Here is a 26,436-nt window from a genome sequence, read left to right on the forward strand (position 1 = left end):
CAGCAAACAGGATGAAGAGCAAGATGCTGGTGTTTGGTGGTGTTATTTGCACACAGTCTCAGCTTATCTGGCCAATTCAGTTTACTTGGTTTTGAAATTCATGGGTCATAAAAGGAGATCCCACCACTTCTTCTCAGCTCTCTACCTCAAAGATCTGGTCAGTCCTAAGAGCGTGGTAGGATCAGCAGATTTGCATATATTAGACAAGGGGAAAAGTAGGTGTGATGGCATGTCAATTTGATCTTCTGGGCTAGATGTTTTTTTAGTGTCACATGATTATTCACAGCCTTCCAGTTGTATATTTCTATCTGATAATGAAATTCCTCCTTTTTCATAATTTCCCCATATATTTTTTAACACAGTGAAAATTAAATTTTGTGTGCACGTGTGTGTGTTTAGCTTAGCATTTTACTGAGTTAAGACTCCTCAACTTACGTGTAACAGAAATGTGAAAAGAAAAGAGGAAAAATTGGGTAATAGTGGCCCAGCCTTGTGGAACACTAAGCACTTTGTAGAAGCATAGCGGCATCCAATTTTCATTAAAAATTTCTTCCAAAAAATATCCATATGGAATAACGGAAACTCTAAAAAGGTGTAATTGTATCAACAGGTATTTGCATCTATTTCCATTTTAGTCTATCAGAAAGTGTAGGTTTTTGGCTGCTATTGACATTCTGAAAATGTGGTTTACTTTTGAATGAGTAAAGTATAAATACTAAATGCTTTCAAGACATCAGGATACCCAATAAGATTTTAATCTTAGTGAAAGAATAAGGTCAGCCTTGCAATATTAGCCCTTGCACGAAGTTTTTCTGATCAGTTTTTCAGTCACGTGCTTTGGGTTTGTGAAACTCATGTGCCTCCACAATTCACTTTCAGCCATGAGTATAAATTGTTAGATATTTGCAGTCAAGTTTTCAGAAACCCTCAAGTAACTCAGCTTAAATTCCATTAATTTCAGTAAGACACTTCTGAATCATTTAGGTACTTCTGAAGATGTTACCAAATGTTACTTAAATTTTTGCTTCAAGTTAGGATGGGTCAAAAATCAAAGGAAGAATTGGCACTGAATTGGAACAATTGGCTGATAACAACAGAGGACAACTCAGTGATATATCTGAATTTTCTTTATGGTAATAACAAAAGAGGAAACAATTATCAAGAAATTAGTTTAATGATGCAATTGAATGCCTTATTTATTTTTAATTAAAATTAATTAAATTACAGTTATTAAATAATTTAGCTATAATTGCAGTTAGCAAGATATAAATTCATCCACATTCAAGCTTAAATGGTCCTGAGATGCTTGATCCTATTAGTGCTTTCAGAAAAAATATTGTGGGGTTAAGTGAAAAACTCTGAAGCATTTGACTCAGAAATTCAGAGAAATTGTTCTTGAGTACATTTTTTTGATAAAAGTTTATCCCTTTTAAAGTATCAGTTCAGAGGCTATTTCTGAGTCAGTGAGATGTAGATTTCTTTGCTATGGAAGTTCAGAAATTGGCTGCAGTGTAATACTTACTTTTTTTCCCCATGTTCTTTGTCTTGTTTCTCTTTGGCAGAAATATTGCAAATTATCAGAGGTTGCTGTTGCATCATGAGAATCATGAGAACTGATGAATGTAATTTAGGAAATAGTTACAAAGGATAGCTTCAGCTAGCTCTTAACATCTGTGACCTCCCTGTCTAGTCTCTGAAAAGAATTAGACTCCTCCAGCATAAAGTTAAATGTGAGAGCTAACTGTAGGTACTCAGATTATCTAATTTTGGAAACTGTCTGTCTTCACTGAATGGAAAGTGAGCCTGAGGAGACTAACCGCCTAAGGCTGATGTTGGTCTTTGTTAGTATTTTCTTCTTTCTTAGCTTAGTACATCATATGAGTATTGCACGTGAACATCGTTCGTTGCAAGTCATATGCATAAAATCTTTTGGACAATAGCCTTTGCTTTTGAATCAGAGGACGCATCTTTTGTAGAAAATTTGTTCCAGGTGTAATTCCACAGACATGTGTGGTCTTATCACAGGAGTGAATGTTGTTCCCACTTTTTCCTCGTTACCCTCTACTGTTACTATCTACTGTTATTTTCAAGGAGCAAAGAAATGGTTGGCTTTTATTATCTTTAACTTTGAAGGAGTACATATGGCCCAACAAATCCACTCTTGAGAATTTTGTATCTAAGCCAAAATTTATATTCCAGAGAAACATTATAATGGGACTATTTGATTTCTGCTTACTAATTATAGTAGCCTTCTCTGTACAGATACATGTAATTTCCTGTTTAACCTCATGTTGCATTCAGTGTCCACTGAGAGAATGCTTGAGCTGTAGATCAAAGCCCTACAGTCCTGATGGCATAATTGTGTTCCAAACACAGTACCAGTGTAACACTTTTTACTTGCTACTACTAGCTGTCAGGTTTGCCACACTTGCATTGTGTATTCCCATTGGTGTTAGTGGAAAACGTACTTACACACATTTGAGGAGACTACGCCCCTGAAGACCCATCAGCACAAGATCGCAAAGTATATGATAGTCAAGTGCTTTTGCTAAGGGCAAATGAGCATCTCAGTTGAGTTAGTATTCAAGCGAATGGCAAACCTTCAGGACTGTGCAGAATGCTTTTCTTTCATTATGCACTGTTCTTCATTTGCTGTACTGTACCTCCTGTCACGTAGCAATTGAGCCTCTGAGCCATCTTTGTGAAACAAGAGGCTGCTTGCAGAACAAGGTTTCAGTCCTGTAGTTGACAGCAGGCAGTGAGAAACGAGGCTTGGGAGAGAGCGGGGTGCTGCTCGGTGGTAACTAAGAGCCTGCACATTTGCTGCTGTCACTGGCAGGATTGAGATATTGGTCTGCTCCTGATTTGAATCATGGGACCACTTGTAGAGTACATTTGTTCTCCATGTGAGATGGAGGAAGAATTGAGTCCTTTGTAAGAGACTGCCTAGTTTCTGTATTAAAGAATTTCTCTCAATCTGGAGATTGCTCAGTGCTTTATGTAGGCACAGTTTTGGGGTACCCTCTGCTGAGGAAGACGGCTCTCCTAAAGGCACAATTGTGCTTGCAGAGCCTAGTTTTGTTCTTTGTTTTGCAATGTGGAATATTCCTGCTTAAGTCAATGGTATAGATTAGTAGGAAACAGCTAAATTAAGCCTTGAGTTAAAACCAAGTTACAAGAGAATCCAAATGTATATGAACACCTTAAAAAAACCCTCAGTAAATATAGGTATAAATATTTAAAATAAGTAATGCTTTTTTTTCAAAACTATTTTTTAAAATGTTGGACAGAGTGCACATTATCTTACTAGAAAATGCTCAACAGAAGTATCAGACATGGGGAGGAAATGAGGAGAAGATTTAGAAGGGTTTATCCCTCTAACAGGATTTATAGAGCCAGGCATTCTCTCTTTATCTAAGGTAGGAATTGGTTTTACAAGGATACTTATTTAGAAAATATTCTTAAATATGCTTATATAAATATAAAAATCTGTATTGGGAATTAGTTTATCAGGATTCTGGGGAAAGGAGAGAGACATTTAAGAGTCTGACTATTCACTCTTTTTTTTTTTTACATGAAAAGATGCACAAATAAAGCATAATGTTACTTATGTGGTTATGGATAGCAAGTTGAACTTTGAAATAGAATAGCCGTCTTGGAGAAGTGCCACTCACATGGCCTAACAAATAACAGCCTTGGTTTGATATTTTTATAAATGTTGTATTTGTATTTCCTTTGTGTGGTTTCATTGTCTCTCTTTGAACAAGGTGTTGCAGTGAACACTGAAAATCTTGATATTCAGTTTAATTATTTGCATGGTAAGGACAGGTTGTCCTGGTCCTGTAAAACAATTTTATATAGCTAGCAGTTGGACAGGGGACCATTAATTCCAGAGCTCAGAAGAAAAACATGATGTTGTATTTTTGCTTCATTAGATTTAAAGTATCCAGCTAATATATAATTTCCTGGAACTTTCCTGTCATATTTGATGTTTAGAGAGAAAGAAGAATTCTCCCTCCTATTGAATTTTTTTGAATGAATAAAATACTCCACAGTAAGTTGCAGAATTCAGTCTGAATTATAGCACTCGAATATTTTCAGTCTATATGTTTTTTTAGAATTACAAACTTAATATTTTACCTTTATAGAGCTGATATATAAACAGTCAGCTGAATCATCAAGACAAGGAAAGTTAGAACTATTTCTGTTTCAGAAGGTGTAAATATGTGTCTCTTAATTTTATGGGAGTTACTGTTTCTAAATGAGTTGTTTTCAGTTGTTAGTATCAGTATCTAGTAAGAGGATTTCTTATGTCATGGTACCTAGGTGCTCTTTATGAAGTTGATCCCCTCTCATCAAACAGTTCTACTTCAAAAGGTCATTGCTAATGCCTCTCATTGTATTGAAAATGTTAACTTGAGAAAAACACTTTCTGTTTTCCCCAATGGATGTATTTTAAGATCTGAAAAAGGTGACATTTAAAAAAAAATGTGGTTTGTATTATAAGATTTTGTTTGGCTTTTGGTGTGTTTATTACATGTGCTATTGGTATCTGTGTATAATGTCAGCCTGATCTTTTGGGGTCTCCAAGATTGCTTTAACTTACAGTTTATTCCTTTATGCCTCTCATCCTCATCTACATATCTTTTGATTTTCAGATATCTTCCCAGAATATATTAATCATTAGCTTTTAATTTGGTGCTATGTGGGTAAAGTCTCACCTTGCTTATTTTCTGGCTCACAAACCTTAGTCACATTTCCCTTACTGAATTCCTAAGTTTTCATGGAGCTGACACTTCACAGAAGTAACTGCGGGTGTTAATATCTTGTCTGTCTTTCGAAAGATAGTGCACCAAGTGCTGCACTGTACTGTCTTCTTTGTGAGAGCACCCCAGATAAACCCCAAACTACGTGAACCAGATAAGTGAAATTACGTCAGTGTAGGAGAATATTGTGGTGAGACAGAAGTGGCATGGTGACTGTTCCACTGGCTTTCCTCCCACTTGCTGGTTAAGGGATATCACCAGGGCTTCCTTGTGCTTTTGGCATTCCCAGTCAGTTCAGTAGCTTCCGGGTGTCTTACCTGCCATGAAAAATTGCAGCAACCTAGAGGCTGTTTTGAGTTACGTTAGCACAGACAGCCACAGTTTGGGTGAATGGAACAATTACCACTGAATCTAGGCTTTCTTTTTTGTAGCAGACTTTCAATCCTGGGCCACAGGTCAGTGTTAAAGGTGGAGGTTCTTCAGTGGCTTGGCATGTTACATGGGCTTAGTTTTCTTTATTGTCTGTATAGTCTCCCTAAAATATGTGGTTTGTGTCACCTAGTTTTCCATCATCCCCCCCCCCCCCCCCCCCCCCTCCATCAGAAAGCCTTTTTTCATCATATAAATGTCAAAAGATCTCATTTTTGGAAAGTGTCTTGAACTGTTTTCTTCTTTGTTGCTGCTAGAGGTAAATTCAAAGGACAGCCAGTTATTTACTTTCCTGTTCCTCTACCAAGTTTTAATTGAGCCTTAAATGAGTGCCTTGACTGTAAGAAGTAGTGACATTTCTGTATGTTCAATTAAATTATTTGGAAATTATTAGATTCCATGACTTTTAACACTGTGTTTATTTGAAATCTCTAAATACGTGTATGTCTTCTGGAAAATTAAACTGAGGTTTTAGATGTTTTTGCAAGTCACTGTGAAATCAAAGTTTAAGAAATTGCTGTTTTTAAGTAATCTGAGAATGTGGTAGCTAGATTAGTGAGCTCTTAGGATGTTTCAGTGTAACTTACAGCTGGAAAAGACAGTATTGTAACTGGAAATAGCCTTCACTAACGTTCCGCTGTTCATGTTGTGTTTTGGTTTAAATCTAGACCATATTAAATGCAAAGAGTTTCATCCTCAGGTAAAGAAACTTCTTAATAACAACAATTTCAGATGCAAGGACAAGTGTGAGATTTGCAAAGTACAAATTGACAGCCCAAAAGGCCTTAATGTTTTTTACGAATCCTTTGGGAACATGTTTTCAAAGTTCAGTGGCAATGGTGCTGGCAGCTTAGGAGAGAAATAATAGTGATTTTTGAATGTCTGCTCCACAAGCATCAGAAGTCCATGTTTCCCACAACATGGCTCTAAAGACGCTGAAGATTTATCCCTGGGTACAAAGAAACTTAGAACCAGATGATTTGTCTTTGTCTGTACAACTGGAGGTTTTCCAGTGTGATGCCAAAAGAGGCAAATCTATTTATACATGTTAAGGGGGGTTCATAATGGGTTTAAATGAAAATGTAAGTTACACTTCATTAAGCTGATGTAATTTGCATCTTGAGGGACAGAAGGACAAAGCCTTAGCAGGAAACACAGTTGACGAGAGATTTTAAAGTAATGCAAGGAAAAGCCATTTTATCTTTCTTTTCTTTTCTGTTGGTTGTTCTCCTGGCATGTTTGGGCTCTGTGATATAAAGCTCATTTACATCATTTCAGTAATGTGTAACTTTCCACCACTACTTACGACAGCTCTAAATTTGGTTGAATGATGCTTCAAACAGACCCCCTTTTATTCCATATTCTATTTAGATATTTGCATTTTTTCCACTTATAAAATGGATGTGTAGTTTTTGTCCAGGTATCAGACAAATATCTGAATTGGTTTAATCTAAACCCCATGAAGGGTAAAAAGCAATCTGAAAAATGTTCTTATATTACTTTGATGGTCATTCCCTCTAGAATCCAAGTCTAAATTGCAGATAAATAGTAATATTTTACAGCTATATTTTGTCATCTATGATTACGGAAGGGATACTTTCACAGCTCCAGCAGAGAAAAGGATTTCACCTGGCCCTGCCTCCTTTTAATTTCTCCAGATCTAATGGACATCATTGTAGTTGAATGAATATTTCACCGAGTTTACTTCACACTGAGTACAAACAATCACACTCATTATGGCTGTAATATTTGTAGTTTTTTCCCTGTTGATGGAAGGCTGTTATGTCATTGTGTTCAGTCATTTACAGGTTCTGTTTTCAGTGAATTTGTTTCTTGACTGCTGGATAATTCTTCATGGTTGCATAGTGCAGCAATCTACATGGTTAATGCTGTGAAAGGTGGCATATTAGTGTTATGTATGTAGTTATGGGAAAGAGGGCGTGATTTGATTGCTGAATACAATTTGCATGAGTTCTTATACTTGGGAATTCTACTGCAGTATGTTTGGTATATAACCTTTGAGCACAAACCCATTTCTTTAATGTTTCCAAATGATGAATTACATTCAAACTATGACAAATACAGATGTATGTGTAGGGATTCTATATATTCATTAAGTGCGTATCATACTGCCTCAGTTAATTTTTTCCATTGTTAATGCTTAATAGCAGAAATGTATTTCCCCAGATAATATCAGAGTCTCAAAACATCTATCAGCAAGGTCATAGGAACCCAGAAATGTATTATTTTACTGGTCTAGTTTCATAAAACTCACTTCTGTGAGCTGTAAGTATGCTTAGAGAGTGGATTACGAATTAGCCTTTTCAGGATTTCTTTTGTGGATAGCATAAACAGTTTGTCTGTGAAGTGAAAAATCAGTAGGCGTGTACTCCCTTGCCCTGCCGTAAAGTTCTGCATTTTTAGAACTAAGGAAAAAGAATGATCAGGTATTCTAAAATCATAAAAATTCAGGGATTGTGAATGCTTAGTAACTACCAATCAGAGGTTGTTTTAGGGCTGTTCTCCACCATCCTTCCTCTGCTGCAGATGTAGTGGTTCAGCTTGTTTTGAGTGACGAGGCAAATTTAAAAAAAAACACATCCTTTTCCAGATCTGTTCAGTGTGGGCTTTCAATTTCCAAGTCTTATCATTTGTCTCCAATGGTGACAGATGAAAGCCATGAATGTTCAATGGGAATTTTCTGCCTTTTTTTTTTGTCCTGTTCAGAGATAATTTATGTAAGTAGAAGATATAATGAGGGTACTAAATTAAGTATGTCTATGTGTATATAAATAAAATCGGTTTGTTACCCATTTGCCAGCATTTTGGCTCAGCTTCAGCAGTGAGTATCATGACTGCTTTAAAATTGATTAGAAAATTTAACTTGAAATTTAACTCTGGATATGGCAGAGAGAGATAAGCCTGTGAACAGGAGCATAAAGCATTACTCTTGCAGTTCTCCAGCTGCTCTCAGTAAAGCTGGCGTGTTATATTTATTGTTTGGCTTTGAAGAAATTTAAAGTCTTATGCTTCCAGTGTGGCCTATGCACACGAGTGATCTTTGACTTCATATTATGTGGGTCAAGAATCACTGGGCTCTTTTGCTTGTTCTAAAAGTGAACTGTTTTTTTGTTAAAACAGAGGTGTTTCTGCAGTACACAGTGATGACATGCCTAGGGTTTTTTTGGCAGGGGAGACCAGGTTTGTTTGACTGCTAACTCTTCTATAAGTTTCTGTGCAAAAGAGAGGTGAAAGCAGTGTTTCTCTCCAGTCCTGCAGTTGCTTTCCTTATTGAAGCAACACGAATGTGCAACATGAAGTAGCCATTTTAATTGGAAGCTGATCTGTTTTAATTTGATTGAAGCTCTTCAGACTAACATTTCCTATACTACTTTCTTTTTCGTTTTTTGTCTGTATTGTGATGCTTCATCAAAGAAAGTTCAATTTAGCCTCAGTGAAGTGGCAAAGCAACAAACATGAAAGCAGCCAGTTCTAAGGCCTTCTCCACCTCTTTTCACATCCGTAACAGTAGTAACTTCCTTTCAAGTGGAGTTTTGGAGTGCTTTAGGGCAACTATATGCTGGTTTTGAGTAAGTTTAGCTGCTATTTCTGCTTTTAGTAGGCATCCTATTTCCTGATATTGATCTATTCTTTAAGTTGATCCTTGTATAAAGAAGAAGTGGTTTGAAGTGGACGTGCTTTCCAGTATGAAAACCAATTCAAAATATTCACCAAAGCACAAGTGGAAAAAAGGCAAGGTACAAATGCATTACCTTTTTAGTCAGTTATATCTGTCAGTTTTTGATCTCCATGACACCTATATTTCACTTACCACACACACGAAGTCTCCAGTTTTAACTAGTGGGTGAGCTGCTAAGCAGTCCTTTGTAGCAGCCAGCATTTTTAAGCGGTTTGGTTGACAATATTATCAAACCCTAGTTGAACCCCCACTTCAAAAGCAGATAGTAGTATTTTCTGAAGCACCGGACTTCCAAGTTTAGCTCAAAGTTACCCTTCTGCTATTGAAAATTCTGCCCATTCTTACTATTTTGTCTTATAAGTATATGACTATGTATTATAGTAGTTGTAATGTTTTCATAATATCGATAAACTTTAATGGAAATATTCCATGTTATGTAGTTGTTACAAGTGATCTTAGCATCTAAGTCCTCTGCATTGGTTCCTTAGCTTCTAAGAGAGCAAGAGCACAGTTTTCATCCTCTGTCCTTTTTTCCCTTTTTCCCATTCAATGGTACGCTAATGACTATTCAAAAGTTACCATTTACCAACATTCTAACTGTTATCCTCCATATTAATACTATCTATCATTATCAGGTTCCTATTATTGCCTGTCAACTCAATGGATTTTGACATTCAGGACTACACAAATATGTATCAAAATATGAATGTAATATGCGTTACAATTATCACAGGCACTTCATATTCTAAATAGAAGGGAAACCAAAGTATTGCTTGCTGGTGATGATTGTGAGGTATTTTACCTTCTTATTTCATGTTCTGTTTGTATTTCAAAATCTGTAAAATGATTTTTTTTCCCACTTTCAAAGAGCTTAAAAGATTTCTGGAAAGTGTTTATTTTGGATTTTGTTCCAGCACAAAAAAAAAGGATAGCTTAGCACATAGTAATACAAGTGGTTTCTTTTTCTGACATATTAAAAATGTTGCTTTTGTGTTTTGAGAAACCCACAACAATTTTTTGTCATTTAGACAACTATTCTTTCATCCAATGACCCCTCCCTACCTGGGAAGGGGAATTGGAAAAAAAAACAAGGAAACACGAGGGTTGAAATATTTAACAGAATAAGTCTAAATAATTAGCATTAGTAACACTAAAGAACCAGTGCTGATCCTGATACCAATATAAAATATACAAGGATTGTACTAATCAAATTATACCAGTCGGAAGCTGTGCAATCCCAGCAGTGGACAGCAAATGTCGGACACTGTAAGCGCTACGGCTTTGGGAGAAAGGGAAGGGCTCAGGTGTCCGGCACCCGGGCAAGAAGTTCTCAGGATGGCAGCCACCAAGGGAGAGAGAAACTCCTCAGCAAACTTTCTAATTTATATTGCATGTGACGTTCATAGTATGAAATAATCCTGTAGTGCAGCTCGGGTCAAGTGCCCGGGTCTCTCTCCTCCTCATCCCTGCACCTGGCGAGCTTGAAAACACTGAGACCTTGAAACCCGCATGCCATAGCTGGATATGAAGTAAATATTTTTACAAATTCAGACACTAGAGTCTTCTAAAAGTGCAGTTTTCCCAAGCATTAGAAGAGACTTTACTGAAAAGTAAAATTACTGAAAGAGAAATTAGTCCTGTGTCGCTCAAACCAGGACAGCTGCTAGCCATTACCTGAAGATTTTCTGCTAGACATGTACTTAAACTATTTATTCACTTCTTAAGCAAAGAAAGTGAAAGGATCAGGAGCACAGACACCTAAAGATGTATACCAGGCATTATTTCCAATAACAGTACAGAAAACAATACCCATTTACAGAAGCACTTTTGCTTTTTGACTGTCATTGGTGTGCTCCAAAATCTTTTTTCATCTGTGTAACTTTTTGTCAGTGGTCATTACTGCTTTGCACATCTCCTGAAGCTTCAACTAGTTTGGCTGTTTGTAACACATTATCGAGTATAGAAGCTTACTTTTGAAGCAAAGAAGTTGCACATTAATGCATTGTGGATATAAATGGCTTGGATTTCCTGACTGTGTATCTGTTCAGGTCTTTATTCAGTTACTCATTGTGCTGGGATCCAAGCCCGTCCAGCTCTCCAGGAGGTCTGAGAACCTCAGCAGCATCGCTCCATCTTCTGCTTAAACATAGAGCCTCGCTCCTGGCAGAGCAATCATATGTAGCCTTTTCAGTGTACCTGGTAGAGCTTTCAGTCATTTTTCAAATACAAAATGCTTACAAAAGCAAGCAATGCCATTTTCTCCCTGCTGGCTTGCTGAAATCTCATGATGGGAAAAGCACTTACCGTGTATTTCATATGAGCAGAAAGCTTTCAGTAATGACTGGTATTTCGGAGTCTATTGCAGCCAGTACAGCTGTTGAAAATGTCATTGTGGATGGCACAAATAGGATAGGATTTTGTGCAAGGCCATACACCATCTGACTTTGATATTGGTTGAAAAGGAAAAAAAGAGCAATAAGATGTTTAAAGAACAGACAACCTATTGGATGTAAATGTATAAAATGGAACAAATATAGAAAAGTGTTATTATTGGTTCTTGAAGTCATCAGTAAAATTACTTTATTTAGAGTACTAGCTGGAAATCTATGGATTTTGCAGACTCTGTGATTGAATTTCACATATCCATGAAGTGAATTTTGAACAATCAAGCCAACCTTAATATTCCTGCATTGAGATGTTCGTATAATTCTTTGACAATGTATGTCAATATGTTGAAATGTCCCTAATGTTTTCCAAGTCACACTTTTACTATTATTACAGACTAGATTCACTTTTCTGTGTCCAGTTTTTTATCAGTTATGATGGAAGTATATAAATACTATCTTTTTCTGTAATTAAATGTGACTAAAATATTTCTGACAATGTGTTCCCTCGCATCTCTGCCATAGACTTCCAATCTTCCTCATCTGGACAGAATTTGGGAGCTTTCCTCTCTTTCTTACACAGGCATTAGCCTCGTTTTTCTCTATTGCTTCTTTCTGTTCTTACCTATGTTTCATTTTATTTTTTATGCCCTGTTTCTTTACTCCATCTCTTACATCATCTTCTCTATATTTTCCTTTCCTCCGCTATATTTTCCCTTCTACCCACTCATTTTTCTTGCCTTTTTGCTTATTTTAATTATTTGTTTGCTTTTGATTTGTCTTATGTAGTGCAAGATCACGTAATGTTTCTGAGTTTTAATGTTCACAGAATGATCTACTACAAGGTTGCCTTGGGAACTAAAGGAGGACCTAATCTTAGAACTTGTGATGGTTTTGGGGGTCAATGGTGATTTGTTCATCTACCATATGCACTTAGAGAAGTTAGAAAAAACTTCCCAAGAAAACTGCAGGGTCTCAATGGGGCAAATAGAATAGAGAATATCACGACCAGAAAATGAAATCGTGTGTACGTCCCTTTTACTGAAGCTCAGCAAAAGGATCACTGTTAATTTTTTCATTGTGAAGGAGACAGTGTTTTATATATGTGTATACACATGTGTGTGTACATACACCATCTTTAAACCTTGAAGAGATTGGTTTCACTTTGTGCTTGAAAAATAGTTTTAGGCTGATTATGATTTCTATTTGTATTTATTTCACTGACAGGTATGGATAGGTCCATTATATTAACTGTGGACCTTGCTGGCATCTTAACTAAACACTGTAGCACCAGATACCTTCAGATGTTTCTTATTTATTCTCAAACTACAACTGCACACATTGTGATACTAGCCAGTCTGTGCAGGCTGCTTACATGTTATTGGTGTTTATCCACATGAGGACTTTAATCTCTTTTCAATATCTCCCATCACTGAAATTGAGATTTACATAATTGTAACTCATAGTTGCTTCTGAGTACCACCTATAAGACTTTCTGAAAGGCTGTTCAGAGATGTGATTGTATTGGAGCACAGAAAACAGGTATCTAATAGGCCTTTAACTGAATGAATTGTGCTTATTTTTTATGCAGGGAATAAATCACAAGACAGTGGGATTGCAGAGATGGAGGAACTTCCAGTCCCGCACAACATCAAAATAAGTAACATCACATGTGATTCCTTCAAAATTTCTTGGGAGATGGATTCTAAATCCAAGGACCGCATTACTCATTACTTCATCGATCTCAACAAGAAAGAAAACAAGAATTCCAACAAATTTAAACACAAGGTAATTTTCATTTAACAATCAAGGTGGAAATATTTGATTTTAACAAGATGAATTTCACTGGTTTATTAACCTCTCAAAGCCAGACCATGGGAAACAGGTATTGGACATCCAGCAAAGGTGGGGTTTGATTAATCTGATTGACAATGTTTTTACTCTGAATACCTTCTCTGTCTCTAGCCTATGGGTATGTACACATGAATACATTTGTTTAATAGAAAACTGAACATTACCTTTCCTATTTCATTTGAAACTACAACAGTTTTGGAACCTGTGCAATTTATTGCAAGACAGACATTTTTATTCCTGACTACTTCTTAATCATTATTTAAACAATTTATGTATTCTGTACTTGTCCTTGTTCAGTGACAGACTCATGAGAGCAACACATGTCATTTCAACAGAAGAGAGAAGAGAGTAGAGAATTCTAATGCCCTTCTAGGAAGGCTTCCAGCAATTTTAGTTTGCAGCATTCAGCACTGTGACCTGAATATTCATCTGGCCTCTTTCCTCAAGCCACTAATGCAGGGACATACTGAATGTACTGCAGAATCTGTAGTTATCAAATCCAGCAAAATTTGCTTTGACCTCAGAATAGTTGAAATACTGAGATGTCTAGAGAAACATGGAATGAGATAGAAGATAAAACAACACAATCATCTGCAAATTTAAAAACAATGTTGGCAATATCTCTAAAAGATAAGGTTTGCCAAGGCATAACCATCCAGGCATATATGAGAGCTCTAATTCTACCAACACCTAAATTACTATTGGCTTAAAAACCAGTGGGATAATCAGGAAATATTTCCACCAATTTCTCTGAGGCTTTTTATTGTGGGAGTAATTTTTCTGTGACTGCTGTTAATAGCATGTGTATAATTTTCACATTTTCTTATTTGACATTTTTTTTTCTTTTTAATGTGGTTGGAAGTAACATATTCATTGAGTGTAATGAAAAATCACTTACTACTGCTTGAAATCAAGAATTTTACATGTTTGGCCAAGATGTGGCATTTGCTAGGAACCAGCATGAAAAGCACTACCAAATTTGATGTTGTAACAGCCATTTATTATGACCTATTTTTAATTGTGGTAGCAAATGAAATAGGATATGTTTGGTTTTTTCTTACTGTTATTAATTTTGGACTGGCAGCCTTTGGATTTGAATTGCCATTTTATATTGCAGGAATAAATATACTTTCTAGTATAAATATGCTCACTTGGAAGGATTAATTTTAATTTCTTTCATTTTATTAACCTGCATGTTTTTTTCATTCATGTGCGAACTGGTCTAAAGGTGTAAAATTTGTTTTTATAAAAGGTAGAGCCACCCTACCAGATCAAACACAATATTTGCTTCAAAATCTGTATCACGCTGATGAGACTAGTGTTAAAATTGAGACGGAAAAAAAGGGATACTGCTAGTGTAATAAAGATAAGCCATTAGATTTATTTTGTTTTTCTCAGCAATTCTGTAGCTTTTTACTGTGATGAAGTGTTTAGTCAAAGGAGAGAGGTAATTGATTTTGTAAGAACAGGAGACTAAAGTCTATCAATTGAAATGATTAATAAGTTGGATGTCTTGTCAGAATTACCTTAAAATTTCTTGGTACTAATTGTGTTAGTCACTTTGGGAAAGCTTTTGGGGGCTTTTTTTTGTTTGTTTTTTTTTTTTACACCAGCAGGAATGCTGTAAATCCAAACAGCAGACAGGGTGAGTGAGAGAATACTCACTCAATACTCTAACAACTATCTGTGCCAGAGCACATATGTGTTTGCTTTCATGCAGCTTTATTTCTAGCAGAGCTTTTTAGAAAGAAAAGAGTGAGCCCTACCACTTAGTTATAAAAAAGAGCCTTGGGACTTGCTCTCAGGAGTCATCCAGCAGTCAGGCTGTGGAAGGAGACAGGCATCTTCAGGAGAAAAAAAATCATCCTTGCTTAGCTTACAGTTAGGGTAAATCACTGTCTGTCTCTCTCACAGGTGATAAACCCAGATGACCAGATTAAACTGTTTTCTGACTTGTAGAGAGTTAGTGTTAAGTCTCAGATTTCTCACATGGCTGTGAGCAAGTGACTAGGGGTATAGACAACCTGATACATAGATGCTGCACTTCAGGAAAGGGGGCTATTTCTTTCCTTCTGTGCCCAAGAGAATATACATGAATGATTCATCCTTTTGTTACTTCTTCTGTTGGCAAATATATAAGATATATTCAGCATATTCAGCGTGCATATAGTTTTATTATTTACAACTATTGTCATTGTATCTGTGAAGGAGGAGATTTGTCTTGGTATTAGTGTGTAAAGACTAGAATTCTAGTAAGACACTTTTTTTTCAGTGCAATTTGCATACCTCCCCTCTTTTTTAAGATACCATGTAACGGGAAATGGGGCTCAGATATTTAGCAAAACTAGGACTAGAACGTGGGTGTGATGAGTTCCAACAGCATGTCTTCTGAGCAGACTCAGTGAAGGGAAGATGAAATGGCAAAAAGTTGAAAATTGAAAGCTGTTGCTTTGACAATGACAAGGGACTGCAGAGCAGGCAGCTCCTCCGAAAAAGGAGATGAGGTAGTGTGATTCGTATACCTTCCTGCTTAGTTATTCGGCGCTTCCAGGTTGTTCTTGGAAATTATTGCTGTCTAGGTGCCTTTAGAGTTGTCTGATGGGTGCTGATGGTGGAGCAGCCATCTGCCACTCCAGAATCCCGGCTGGCACATAACCTCCTTTGCACTTCTTTGGGGGCTTAGCCAGGAATGAGAGCTGAGCAGAAAAGAGGTGAAAGGAAGAAATGGAGAAACACCAGAGAAATTTCAACATGAACATTTGAACATTTTTCCTGAGCTCAGTATAGCAACCTTAAAAAAGAACAACAGATTAGAGTTATGAAAAGTATCATATCTGCCCCTCCTCCCCAGCTGTGCAATAGATAAAACCCTCTATTTAATGTGGTTTTATGTAGTCTGCCCTTTTTTGGTACAGTTAGAAGGGTTTCTTGATAACACAGCTGTAAGGTAAGGCTTTGATGCATGGGAGCAATTAGGCTTTTAATGTTACATGGAAACTGACAAAATTAATGGGGGCAAAACCCACCACTGGGTTGTGAGCACAGACACCTGACCCAGGTGGAGGCAGTTTTTACCCATAGCCAAAGAGAAGATGACAGGAAGACTAATGATTGTGACTGCAGCAGCTGCTGACTGCTTTAGCATTAGCAGATACAGTCCAGCAGGATGCCTTTGCGATATAGTTCCAGGGTGGCAGCTTTAAATGTCATTTGAGGTTTCTTTTCTTTTTCCTTGTAATTTTTCTCTATCTTTTATATATTATTTATTTCAGAGTGTGCAACCGCGTCCTTTACAGATAAAGTTTTCTCCCAGCTGTTATTTGATTTGAATGAGAATTAGCAAAAAAGAAATCATGACAAAATCTTACCCTTGATTATCATTCGATCACATTTCAGTTCCTGTAATCGCAAGCTTCTAATTTTACATTTTCTTATTACAGAAACTGAATGATATTTTTTGCTTACAGAAAAACAATAAGAGAAAGATTTTTTCCCACAATAGAAGACGAGCAAAAAAAAAAAATCTTTCGGGTCTTGCTTAGAGATCATGAACAGAAAATGTCTCTATCTTATTTCTTTTTTTCTTAAGGAACTACTGTGCTAGTGCTTGTTGGTGAATGACTATGGACTAGTATTTATATGTGGACAGCCATGGATGTTATCTAAAATGCCCACTTTCCAAATGACAGCCATCTTCCTATTCTATGATTACTGATAAATATTCAAGAGTAAATACCTGTCTCACTCTACTGCAGCTCCTCGGGTACACCGAGCAATGAAGCACTCAATTCCACTGGGAGTCCTTTCACCTACGGTTCTAGCGCAAAGTGTCCAGTTCTCCATTTTTTTTTTCTTCCCGTTGGTGGTCCGTGCTACTGTCTTTGGTGCTGTATAAATTATATGTTTCAACAATAACAAGCAGCGATTCTTTGTCTCACTGTGCATTAATACACAGGAAGAGCAAAACAGAGTATCTGAAAGGGTGGTGGGGTGGGAAGCAAGAGGTGCAATGACAGGCACAAACCATATAGCTGTGTATGTTTGGCTTGTGCTGGCCCTTACCATACATACAGGTATTTTGATACATGTAAAACACACAAAGTGACTCTGCAAAATTTCTCTGTTGAAGTCTGGTTTGGAAGATATCAACAACAATATAGGTAGACTGATTGACAGCAGGAGGCATTTTTTTTTTGTTGTTACACTGGCTGAAAGAAAACAATGGCAATGAGAGCAGAAGCAGCTCTTAAATTAAGATATCCTTGTACTCAGTACCATGTCTTTCTCTGTTTGCATACTTATGCACAAATGGCCCTAGTCTGAATTATTTATTTGGGCTATATGTAATAGTATCAGTTTACAGTCACTTGGAACCAATAGTAAACTCATACATGCAAGTTATCACTGTAACTCTTAGAGCAGACTTTAGACCATTGTCGTCGGCCCCTTTGTTAACTTTGCTGCACCAGTGGACTGTGAGAAGTAACTGAGGTTTAAACAGAAGGGCCAGGGGTTGAGGATTACATTGCAAAAACAATGCAGGAAGAGGTGGTGGATTGTTTTGGTTGCACTGCTGACTTGCGTGTTGTTTTGTCTTTTTGTTTCCATCAGGATGTACCCACTAAATTGGTGGCTAAAGCTGTTCCTTTGCCTATGACAGTCCGCGGGCACTGGTTCCTGAGCCCAAGAACAGAATACACAGTAGCAGTGCAGACAGCATCAAAGCAAGTTGATGGCGATTATGTTGTTTCTGAGTGGAGTGAAATCATCGAGTTTTGCACAGCAGGTAATATTGCTGAGGAAACACACACCATAGGATGTATGCAATTAACGCTAGCTTAGCTGCATGAGTGGGTTAGCCATCTACCAGTGCCAATGAGGCTGGGAGAGTTATAGTAGTCACACCTGGAAACTGGAATTCTAACTTTAGGCTTTGTATGCGCTCAGGTTTGGTCCGTTAATGAGAGGTGGGAGGCAGCTGGCGTGTCCCTTTGTCCTGCAATAGTTTAGCTGCCCCAAAGTGCTGTGCCTGGCACCATTGCTTGTCCAAGGGTAGGAAAGGAGACTGGTGAACCAAAGTGGAGCAAGGCCACTTATGTGCCCATTGATGGCTACTAGTACCTGTGGAGAGAAGCTGGAGTGGCCACTCCCTGACAGACAGCTTGCTTAAGACGTTCTGCTGCTCTCCCTTCTCTGCATGCTTCAAAGCCTGAGTGCCACCAACACCCTGTCCTGAGGATCAGTTTAGCCTGTCATTGATTTTTAAGCCTCTTCGTTTTCTTTCCAGATTATTCAAAAGTTCACCTAACACAGCTATTGGAAAAAGCTGAAGTGATTGCAGGCCGTATGCTTAAACTGTCTGTTTTTTATCGGAACCAGCACAAAGAATACTTTGATTATATCAGGTAAGAAAGTAAGCATATGCAAAATTGTTTGGAAATTAAGGGAGTAATGAAAATAAGTAAATGTAGGCAGCTGTGCTAAAGCTAGAGCAGAAGCTGTGTGCGCTTTATTGCCAGTTTAGAAGAAGGGAAAAAATAAAAATAAAATACAACTAATGTCCTTCACCTTGCTTAACTCAGCACTTCCATTAGGCAATAAAAGTCTGTGTTTTGAAGCAGGAACTGGAGTATCCACAGGGTCTCCAGCCTGATTAAAGTGTCTGTTATCATAACAGTGTTTATTAGTCAAATACTTCTATTGTACTAAGACATTCCAAGTGAGGTGTCTAATAGTAGGAGTGCACAACTGTGTGCATAGGCATTTGCCTGCACATAAGAATTGCCCTTCAAATATTTGCTGTCCACGTACAACCACCCCATTTCTATGCCCAAATGTAGCAACTGGGGCTCTGCAACCCGAATGTGAATTTACAGATCATGTGAGGAGGGAGAGGGGATGCTGTTCAGACAATTTCACAACACTGTGCTTCAGTTGGAATGAATAAATAGGATAGCTGGAGGTAGGTTCCTTATTCCTGTTGGACACCCAGTGTGCTTTTGCACGTGCAACCGGAAGCATTATTACAGTAGGAAAGAAGAATTTTCGATAGAAAGATTCAAAGCTCATGTACTGACTGAGCAGGAGCAGCCAGCATGCAGCGGTAACCTTCCACTGTTAGAAGAACACGGATGAGAGGTAAGTGGTGTTTTGACATCTGTTTCGGTGCTGTGTCAGAAGGGTGGCAGCACTGACTATTCTTCTTTAATATGTACTGAGATGGGGCTGCTGCTGTGCCACATAATTCCAGTTTTATGTGGGTGTCACACCAGTACGGATCTACAACTAGAAGTTTTTTAAAACTGGTGAAGAAAAAAAAATACTCAAGGGAATCCAACTCCAAAGAGTTTCCACCATCCTTGGAAACGTTCCCACTTTGTAGTCATGAGTATCTGCTTGATTCCAGGAGTGTCTTGTATATTCCAGAGCATGGGGTTTGTTCTTTCCCTTCTGTGTTTTGGAAGAATTAATTTATTGTTCATAGTGAGAAAGCTGCAAAACTCACTGGAGGTAGAGGATGAATTGCAGTTGTTGAGGCTTTTTGAGGGCCTCGTAAATCCCTGGAGCCATCCTGGACTAGACACCTCAGAAGGGAATGCCTGTGGTGGTTCCAATTTTCATAAGCTTTGTTTTCAGCGATAGAATCATAGTGCACCTGCCTTTGCATTCATAGAGCTTTGAAAATTGCCACTGAGGTGCATTTATAGCTGTGGTTTTGGCCTTGTTCTGCCAAATGTGACTCTAATTAATTGCACTGTATCTTTTCCCCTCCCTCTGATTATGTGCTTTCTTGGTTCCATACAGAGAGACTAGTTTTTTTCCCCTTCTGTTTAGTGAGTGAAAAAGACAAAAAGCTGTGTTTTACCAGGTCAGTATAAATCTAGAATACCCGTAACCAACAGATAGCCGTATTTTCTGATCAGAAATGTACTAGTATGGCCAGAAAGGTTAGTCCTTCCACCATACACCCTTCGGCATGTTGTGTTAAAAACCCCAACCACATACTTCCTTTTAGGAAAAATTCCTTGTTTTGCCATGCCTGCCAATGGCCTCTGTGATGCCATAACTAGTGAACAAGCTTGGAAAAGCTTGTAGAGTAGCATCGGCAAACAAGCAGCTGTCACGGTGCTAAAGCAGCAACCCCTAAATTTAGGGTTTGAAGTGTGAGCTTGTAAGTCGTGTTCATGTCACTGCGGCTTACCTCGGCTGGGAGTGCCATAAAGCAGATCAGATCCCCGGGAAGAGTGACCTATAATTAGCCTAATTGGCCACTGGATGTCAGTATCTTGCCGCAGAAATGGAACTGCAGGAATCCTGGCTTTTCAGGTTGCAGAGCCAGTGGTTATTCAAGCTTTTTTTTTTTTTTTCTCCCTAGTAATCGCTTCAGTCATAAAATACCAATTGTAACCCCCACCCCAATCAATGTCTTGTGAAACACGGCTTGAGACAGTAACTATGTAGTATTTGAATGGCTCAGGAAATTTTTGAATTTTATCTTAGAGTCAAATTAATATAGGCTGCTGAGGAGATTAGAAATAATGAAAAAGTCACAGCTGGAGACATTACTCAGTCGATTAGAACTGTTTGGTATGTATACACTGAATTTGCTTGCTTTGACTGCTACCTCCCGCTTTAACCAAGTAAAACCTTTTCCCACACAGCACCATTTTACCTGGAGCTGTTGCAAGTTAAAAGCAGAGAGAGAACAGCCTTTCCAAGCTGGTTTCCTCAAGCCTCAAAATAAATAAGGGGGGGGGGGGGGGGAAGAGTAAAAGTAAAGTGAGAGGGAGGAGGATGTAAGACTCTCCAGCCCCACAGTGTCATGTGCTTTTAATCTGTCAGTGTGTATAAAGGCAATTTCTAAGGGTGCCTAGTAAATCTGGTGTTTTGCAGGACTTACTTACAAAAGGGAATGTTTCCTTTTCGGGTATCACGTGGTTGCAGGTGCAGACAGAGCCAAAGCTGTCACCACAGTGCTTCTAGAGAGGTGTTGGGGCACAAGTTCTGGGGAGCATCCTGCTATACATGACATCTCAGGTGCTAAGGGATGATTAGATGGGGTGTTTTGGACTGTTCTCCTAAATTTAGCAGGCTAATGCTGCTGAGTGCAATTTGGGATTTAGGGTTTTAAAAAGTCACTTGTTACATTGAACGTTTCTTTTCACTGGAACCAAACTGAGCTCAGCTTGCAAAAAAGAGTTAGTCTTGTACGTATTTTCCCCTTAGGACTAGTGACTGCAGAAGCTGGATACCAACCAAAGTGGAAACTAACCAAATTGCCTAATACTCTGTGCCCAGCTCTGCTCTGATTGAAGTCAGTGGTAGACAAATTAGACCTGAAATTATCATTTTGGGGGGAAAAAAAAAACGATGGCAGACAGTACATTCCTTCCTATAAGCTCTCTGGAAAACATCGTTCAGAAATAACTTTCACTGGCAGTTTTCTACATTAAATATATACTGCCTATGCTGAAAAGATGTATTATCAAACAGTATATTCTGCATATTGAGACTGACTTGCAATTTTCAACACATGATAAAACTAAAATGTGTTTATTGTTAGAATTGTAGTGGAAAGTTGAACAAATCAGCTAATTAAAGGTATTGGCAATTTGGGGGCTTTTTATTTTGTGCTATTCTTTGCCTGCATATAATACCCACACAGCTCACAGCCGACAGAGAAAACAGACTGGAAAAGCAGATTTTTCCCTTGAGCAGGAGGTATTCTAGCTCTTTCTGCATCTGGCATCACTAGATTTTCTTGGTCCTAAGATGATAACAATAACCACAGTTTTCAGTTTAATGGTTTTCCTTTGTGTCCCTTCAGTACTGTTACCGAACAGCATGATGTCCTAACTTTCCACTTTTTCTTTAACGTGTGTTACAAAATAAACAATACCAGTCATTCATTTGTAGAGAGCACCATGGGAATGCTATGCAGCCCTCTGTTAAGGATAACAGTGGCAGCCACGGCTCTCCGATCAGCGGGAAGCTGGAAGGCATCTTCTTTAGCTGCAACACTGAGTTTAACACTGGGAAGCCACCACAAGATTCACCTTATGGAAGATACAGGTTTGAGATTGCAGCTGAAAAACTCTTCAACCCAAATACTAACTTGTACTTTGGAGACTTCTACTGCATGTACACAGCCTACCACTATGTCATTCTCGTCATCGCCCCTGTTGGATCACCAGGAGACGAATTCTGTAAGCAGCGCCTTCCTCAACTAAATATAAAAGATAATAAATTTCTGACCTGCGATGAAGAAGACGGTGTCATGGTTTACCATCATGCCCAGGATGTTATTCTGGAAGTAATTTACACTGATCCTGTGGATCTCTCCCTTGGCACAGTTGCGGAAATTACTGGTCACCAACTAATGAGCTTGTCTACTGCAAATGCAAAGAAAGATCCCAGCTGCAAGACCTGCAATATCAGTGTTGGACGTTAAAACTTCCTTCATTACTTAGGAGCCTTCAAACCTCTGTTGCCCATTTCCATAGTCAGACATTTTTGTCAGAAGCATGCACATGCCGCTGTCACCAAAAGCAAGTATGAGTCTTCAAAATCTCCAATAGTGTTTTTAGTATTTCTTCTCTCCCTCTTTCCCTTCTGTTCCCCTGATGCTTTAAATGATTAGAAGTCCTGGATTTCTTTCTGGCAACCATTTATACCTAGATGCTGCAAAAATTGTTTTCTGTTTCTTGCCAAACATAACAAAATCCTATATAAACTGCTTTAGCAAAATAAAAATAACGGCTTATAAATGGTGTTTAAATATGCATTCATTTTAACTACTGAACAAATACTGGGATAACTCCAAACAGCATGAAAGGTTGTAATTGCAGCATGATTTAAATTTCAAAGCCTAGAAATGTCAGCACTTCCAACGTGTTGTTTGACAGTGTTATTTATGTTATTTATATTAGCTAACTGAAAACAGAAACTGTGTCTCGACATAATAAATATAATAGAAAAATATTTTATTTGTACTGTTGTATAAAATATTATACAATCATATAGAATATATAGATTACATTTTAATATCAATTGTATACATATGTCATGAAATCATTTTCCCTTATCAAAGGTGTAGTTTGTAAACTTCAAATAGCTCTGTATCTGTTCCTGTTGCTCTAGATGACTTTAATTAAAACAGATTTACGAAGGAGACCATTTCTGATTCATAAAAGTTAAGTTATAAATTATTAAATCAGTACACTGAAACAGCAAACCTCTGAGAAATAAAAAATTCCTTTTTTAGTGTTCATACTTTTTCCTCCAAGCTACTTGAAAATATGTACGTCTTCAAAATCATGCTGAGCCATTACATACAATAGAAATACAAACATGGTTGGTACATAATAGGCTTTATAAAATGAAAATCTTCTTACCAAGGTAGAAAACAGGTTCCTTATACTACGTGGTCAATACAAAATGACAGTTAAAGCAAAACACTAAACATGATTCAACTTATTCAAGTCCCTTTTTTGTTTTTATTCTTCCTTCCTTTACGTCTGGGCTAGGTATTTCCCAGAATCCCTGCTTTTCATTTCTAGTACAAAAAACACTGATAATCCTTTTGTTAATAGTCCACTTTTCACACAAATGGTTTATCACAAATAGTGAAAAAAATCTCCTTAATATTACAAAGTGTGGTGCTCTGAAAGTTAAGAAAGATGCGTAATTCCAATGGAAAAATATCTTTTTTATAATCTTATTTTTCGTAAACAAGGAGTCTAGTATTCCTCATTAGATAACTGTGACACTCAATTATATACCATGTACCTTATCTATCCAAAATAACTTAGCATTATGCAATAATCTAGTCTTGTTTTAATATATATGTGGCAATTTATAACACAAGAAATACTTTGACATTTTACAAAGTGCATGCGTCTAAACGAGCTTTGGTAGTTAGAAAAGCAAATGTTATAGCGTCAGGCAAAATAAAGTGCAAGGTTTAATACAGAAATAAAAATTAGCATGTAGTTGATCTATTTACTGAATTTTAAGTACCGTGAGCCAGGTCCCGTGAACCATAGTGAAAAGGACAGCAGCCAGTACATTTGTTTTATCTCTTCCCAGTAAACTCTATCCATTTTGTTTTGCCACTTTCTCTTATTTCTAAAAAAACAATAATTCCATCTGGCAGTCCTGTTCCATACTGCTTCTTTTTTGCATAGGCAGCATCACTTTGCTCTACTCCCAGAATTTTAGACCAAATCCTGGCACCGATTCTTGGTGTGCACCTTTCTTTGAAGCTACTGGAATTGAATGGCAACTCTGTCTTTAGAGATAGAGTGCATTCATGAGTTTTTCCTCAATTATTTTATGCTCATGTTTCTTTTAATCTAGTGAATCAGCAAATTGAGAACTGACATTAATAGTTAATTATAGTGAATGTTAATTTTGGAAAGAAATGTGTGGTACATGATCATGTACTAAAAACCTGGAGAGCGTTTCCGCCCGCTTTTTAAAACAAAGAGCAGGTCAAACTGAAGATCTACAATACTTCAGTGTCCTAATTGCTAACATTCTTACAGTGCACTTCAAGGCTTTTTCAAAAGGAAAAAATATATACTGTAGTCCACTCACCCGTGCTTAATATTCTTGCATATTGCTGTCCTTTCTCATCCCAGCTAGTATAATTGGTAAAGTGCATCAAAAATCTCAGTGTGTCAAATAATTGTGCAGCAGACCAAGACCTGTAAAATTACTTCCTCTCTTTCGTTACTTGTTTGTTTGCTTAGGTTTTTTTGCTAGAGAACAATACCACGGCATTGCATTCACTTCAAATTGTTTTTGAAATATCATGCTTACTGATGAGAACTTCCAAGAGCCTGATTTTGGCTTTTGTGTGCTTGTATTCAGAGTATTCCTCGGCCATTGGCACCCGATCTTCTTTTTGAGGACTCCTATGAAAAACAAAAAAAAGTGCTGTCACTTTTATGAGTAAGAGTAGAGATAGTCTTTAAAATTAGTTCTGCAACAACTAAGGAGGATTGGGCTGGATTATTATTTTTTTCCTAACTGTGACTAAAGATAATTTGACAGGACCAAAAAGCTATAATAGACAGAAATGAAATAAGAGTTTTTTAAAACATTGACTTTTCATATACCAGGTAATTTTTTTCTTGTCAGCTATGCAAGCATAACTACTTCATTCCAACATATGCAGAGAAGTTATTACACAGGCCTTTGAAAACTGTTACCAGAATACTACACGCCCATATCCTCTGTCGTTTTCACCAAACAAGTTTGCTAAATGAAGGGAGGAGGATAAACAAAGAGTGAGAAGTAGCCAGCATTTATCTATGGGTGAAAGAAACAGTGGCTTCTAAGTCTGGCCTTTTAAAAATCGCCCAGCTGCCACGTGTAACCCCTGCAGACCGACATTCTTAGAAGGACTCTTAGCAGCCTCCCTTCAGATCAGGAAACCGCCTATGCTGAGACGGGCTTTATACCCATTGCAGGCATGTCCTAGAAGATCCCCAGATCCAGACCATCCTCAGGGATGCCCACGTCTCAGAGGACCAAAGTAGGGAGATGGACATTGCGCAGAGACCAGACAACTCCATGGTATCGCCCAGTCTCTAGCTGCAGCTTCTTTGGCCTGTGCACCCAAGAGTACCCACCCCCAGCAGAAACACGCATGTCTGCAGAGGAGCCCAAAGGGGAGGAGGAGAGGGCTTTTGTTGAGCTGGTTATTTACCTTCCTGTTTGTTTATAGAACTGTTCCTCAAACTCTCTCAGAGCTTTGCGAAGCCTTTTCTTATCTGCTCTTGTTTCTCTGAGATGTTCAAGCAGAACAGGCCTGTAAAACAGAGACAAGAACATGAACCTCCCCCAAGTATTGTAAAAGCTGTGGCTTTGGGTAATAAGCAGACACCTGCTATGGGCCAGGGCAGGCCCTGAGCTCAGTGACTCCAGACAGTCCACCACATCCCTCCAGCTATGGATATAACTGGCTGTACCATCACACACGATATGCAGTTGTGCTCCTTCCTTTTTACTATATTCTCACCCCTCTAATAAAGTGAAGGCAGAGACTATGGACAACATGGGAGGAAAAGCTTCCAGGCTTGAGTCTTGCTAGGGGTCTTAATTCTGTGTGGAATTAATGGAGTTGACGTGGCTCAGCATCTCACAGGAAATGCTTTGCGTCTCTGTAACTGAATTAATAAAGTCAACAGCCAAGCTCCACTACTAAAAGCAGCTGTTACCAAACATTACTCTGATGCAGCAGAAATGCTAGTGGTACCCAGAAATAACATTTTTTGGAGGTCATGTTTTAGTTGGT

General features: G+C 37.9%; 2 protein-coding genes across 3 annotated transcripts in view; one reads left to right on the forward strand and one right to left on the reverse strand.

Annotated features, from left to right (window-relative positions):
- The window catches only part of PHYHIPL (phytanoyl-CoA 2-hydroxylase interacting protein like), a gene marked incomplete at both ends in the record, with an annotated part of 57,967 nt that extends 35,383 nt beyond the window's left edge, over positions 1–22,584 (forward strand). For both annotated transcript variants that reach the window (XM_082486723.1, XM_082486722.1), the window contains 4 exons: positions 12,871–13,067; positions 17,745–17,919; positions 18,421–18,538; positions 22,050–22,584. In XM_082486723.1, the coding sequence (XP_082342849.1) occupies positions 12,871–13,067; positions 17,745–17,919; positions 18,421–18,538; positions 22,050–22,584 (1,025 nt within the window). The remainder of the gene's footprint in view (positions 1–12,870; positions 13,068–17,744; positions 17,920–18,420; positions 18,539–22,049) is intronic.
- A 2,343-nt stretch (positions 22,585–24,927) lies between these two features.
- Positions 24,928–26,436, reverse strand: part of FAM13C (family with sequence similarity 13 member C) — a gene marked incomplete at both ends in the record, with an annotated part of 133,353 nt that continues 131,844 nt past the window's right edge. Inside the window, 2 exons of the mRNA XM_082486162.1 lie at positions 24,928–25,051; positions 25,849–25,950. Coding sequence (XP_082342288.1) covers positions 24,928–25,051; positions 25,849–25,950 — 226 coding nt within the window. The remainder of the gene's footprint in view (positions 25,052–25,848; positions 25,951–26,436) is intronic.

Source organism: Vanellus vanellus (assembly GCF_965231255.1).
Source record: "Vanellus vanellus genome assembly, chromosome: 7".
In the NCBI taxonomy this organism is placed as follows: domain Eukaryota; kingdom Metazoa; phylum Chordata; class Aves; order Charadriiformes; family Charadriidae; genus Vanellus; species Vanellus vanellus.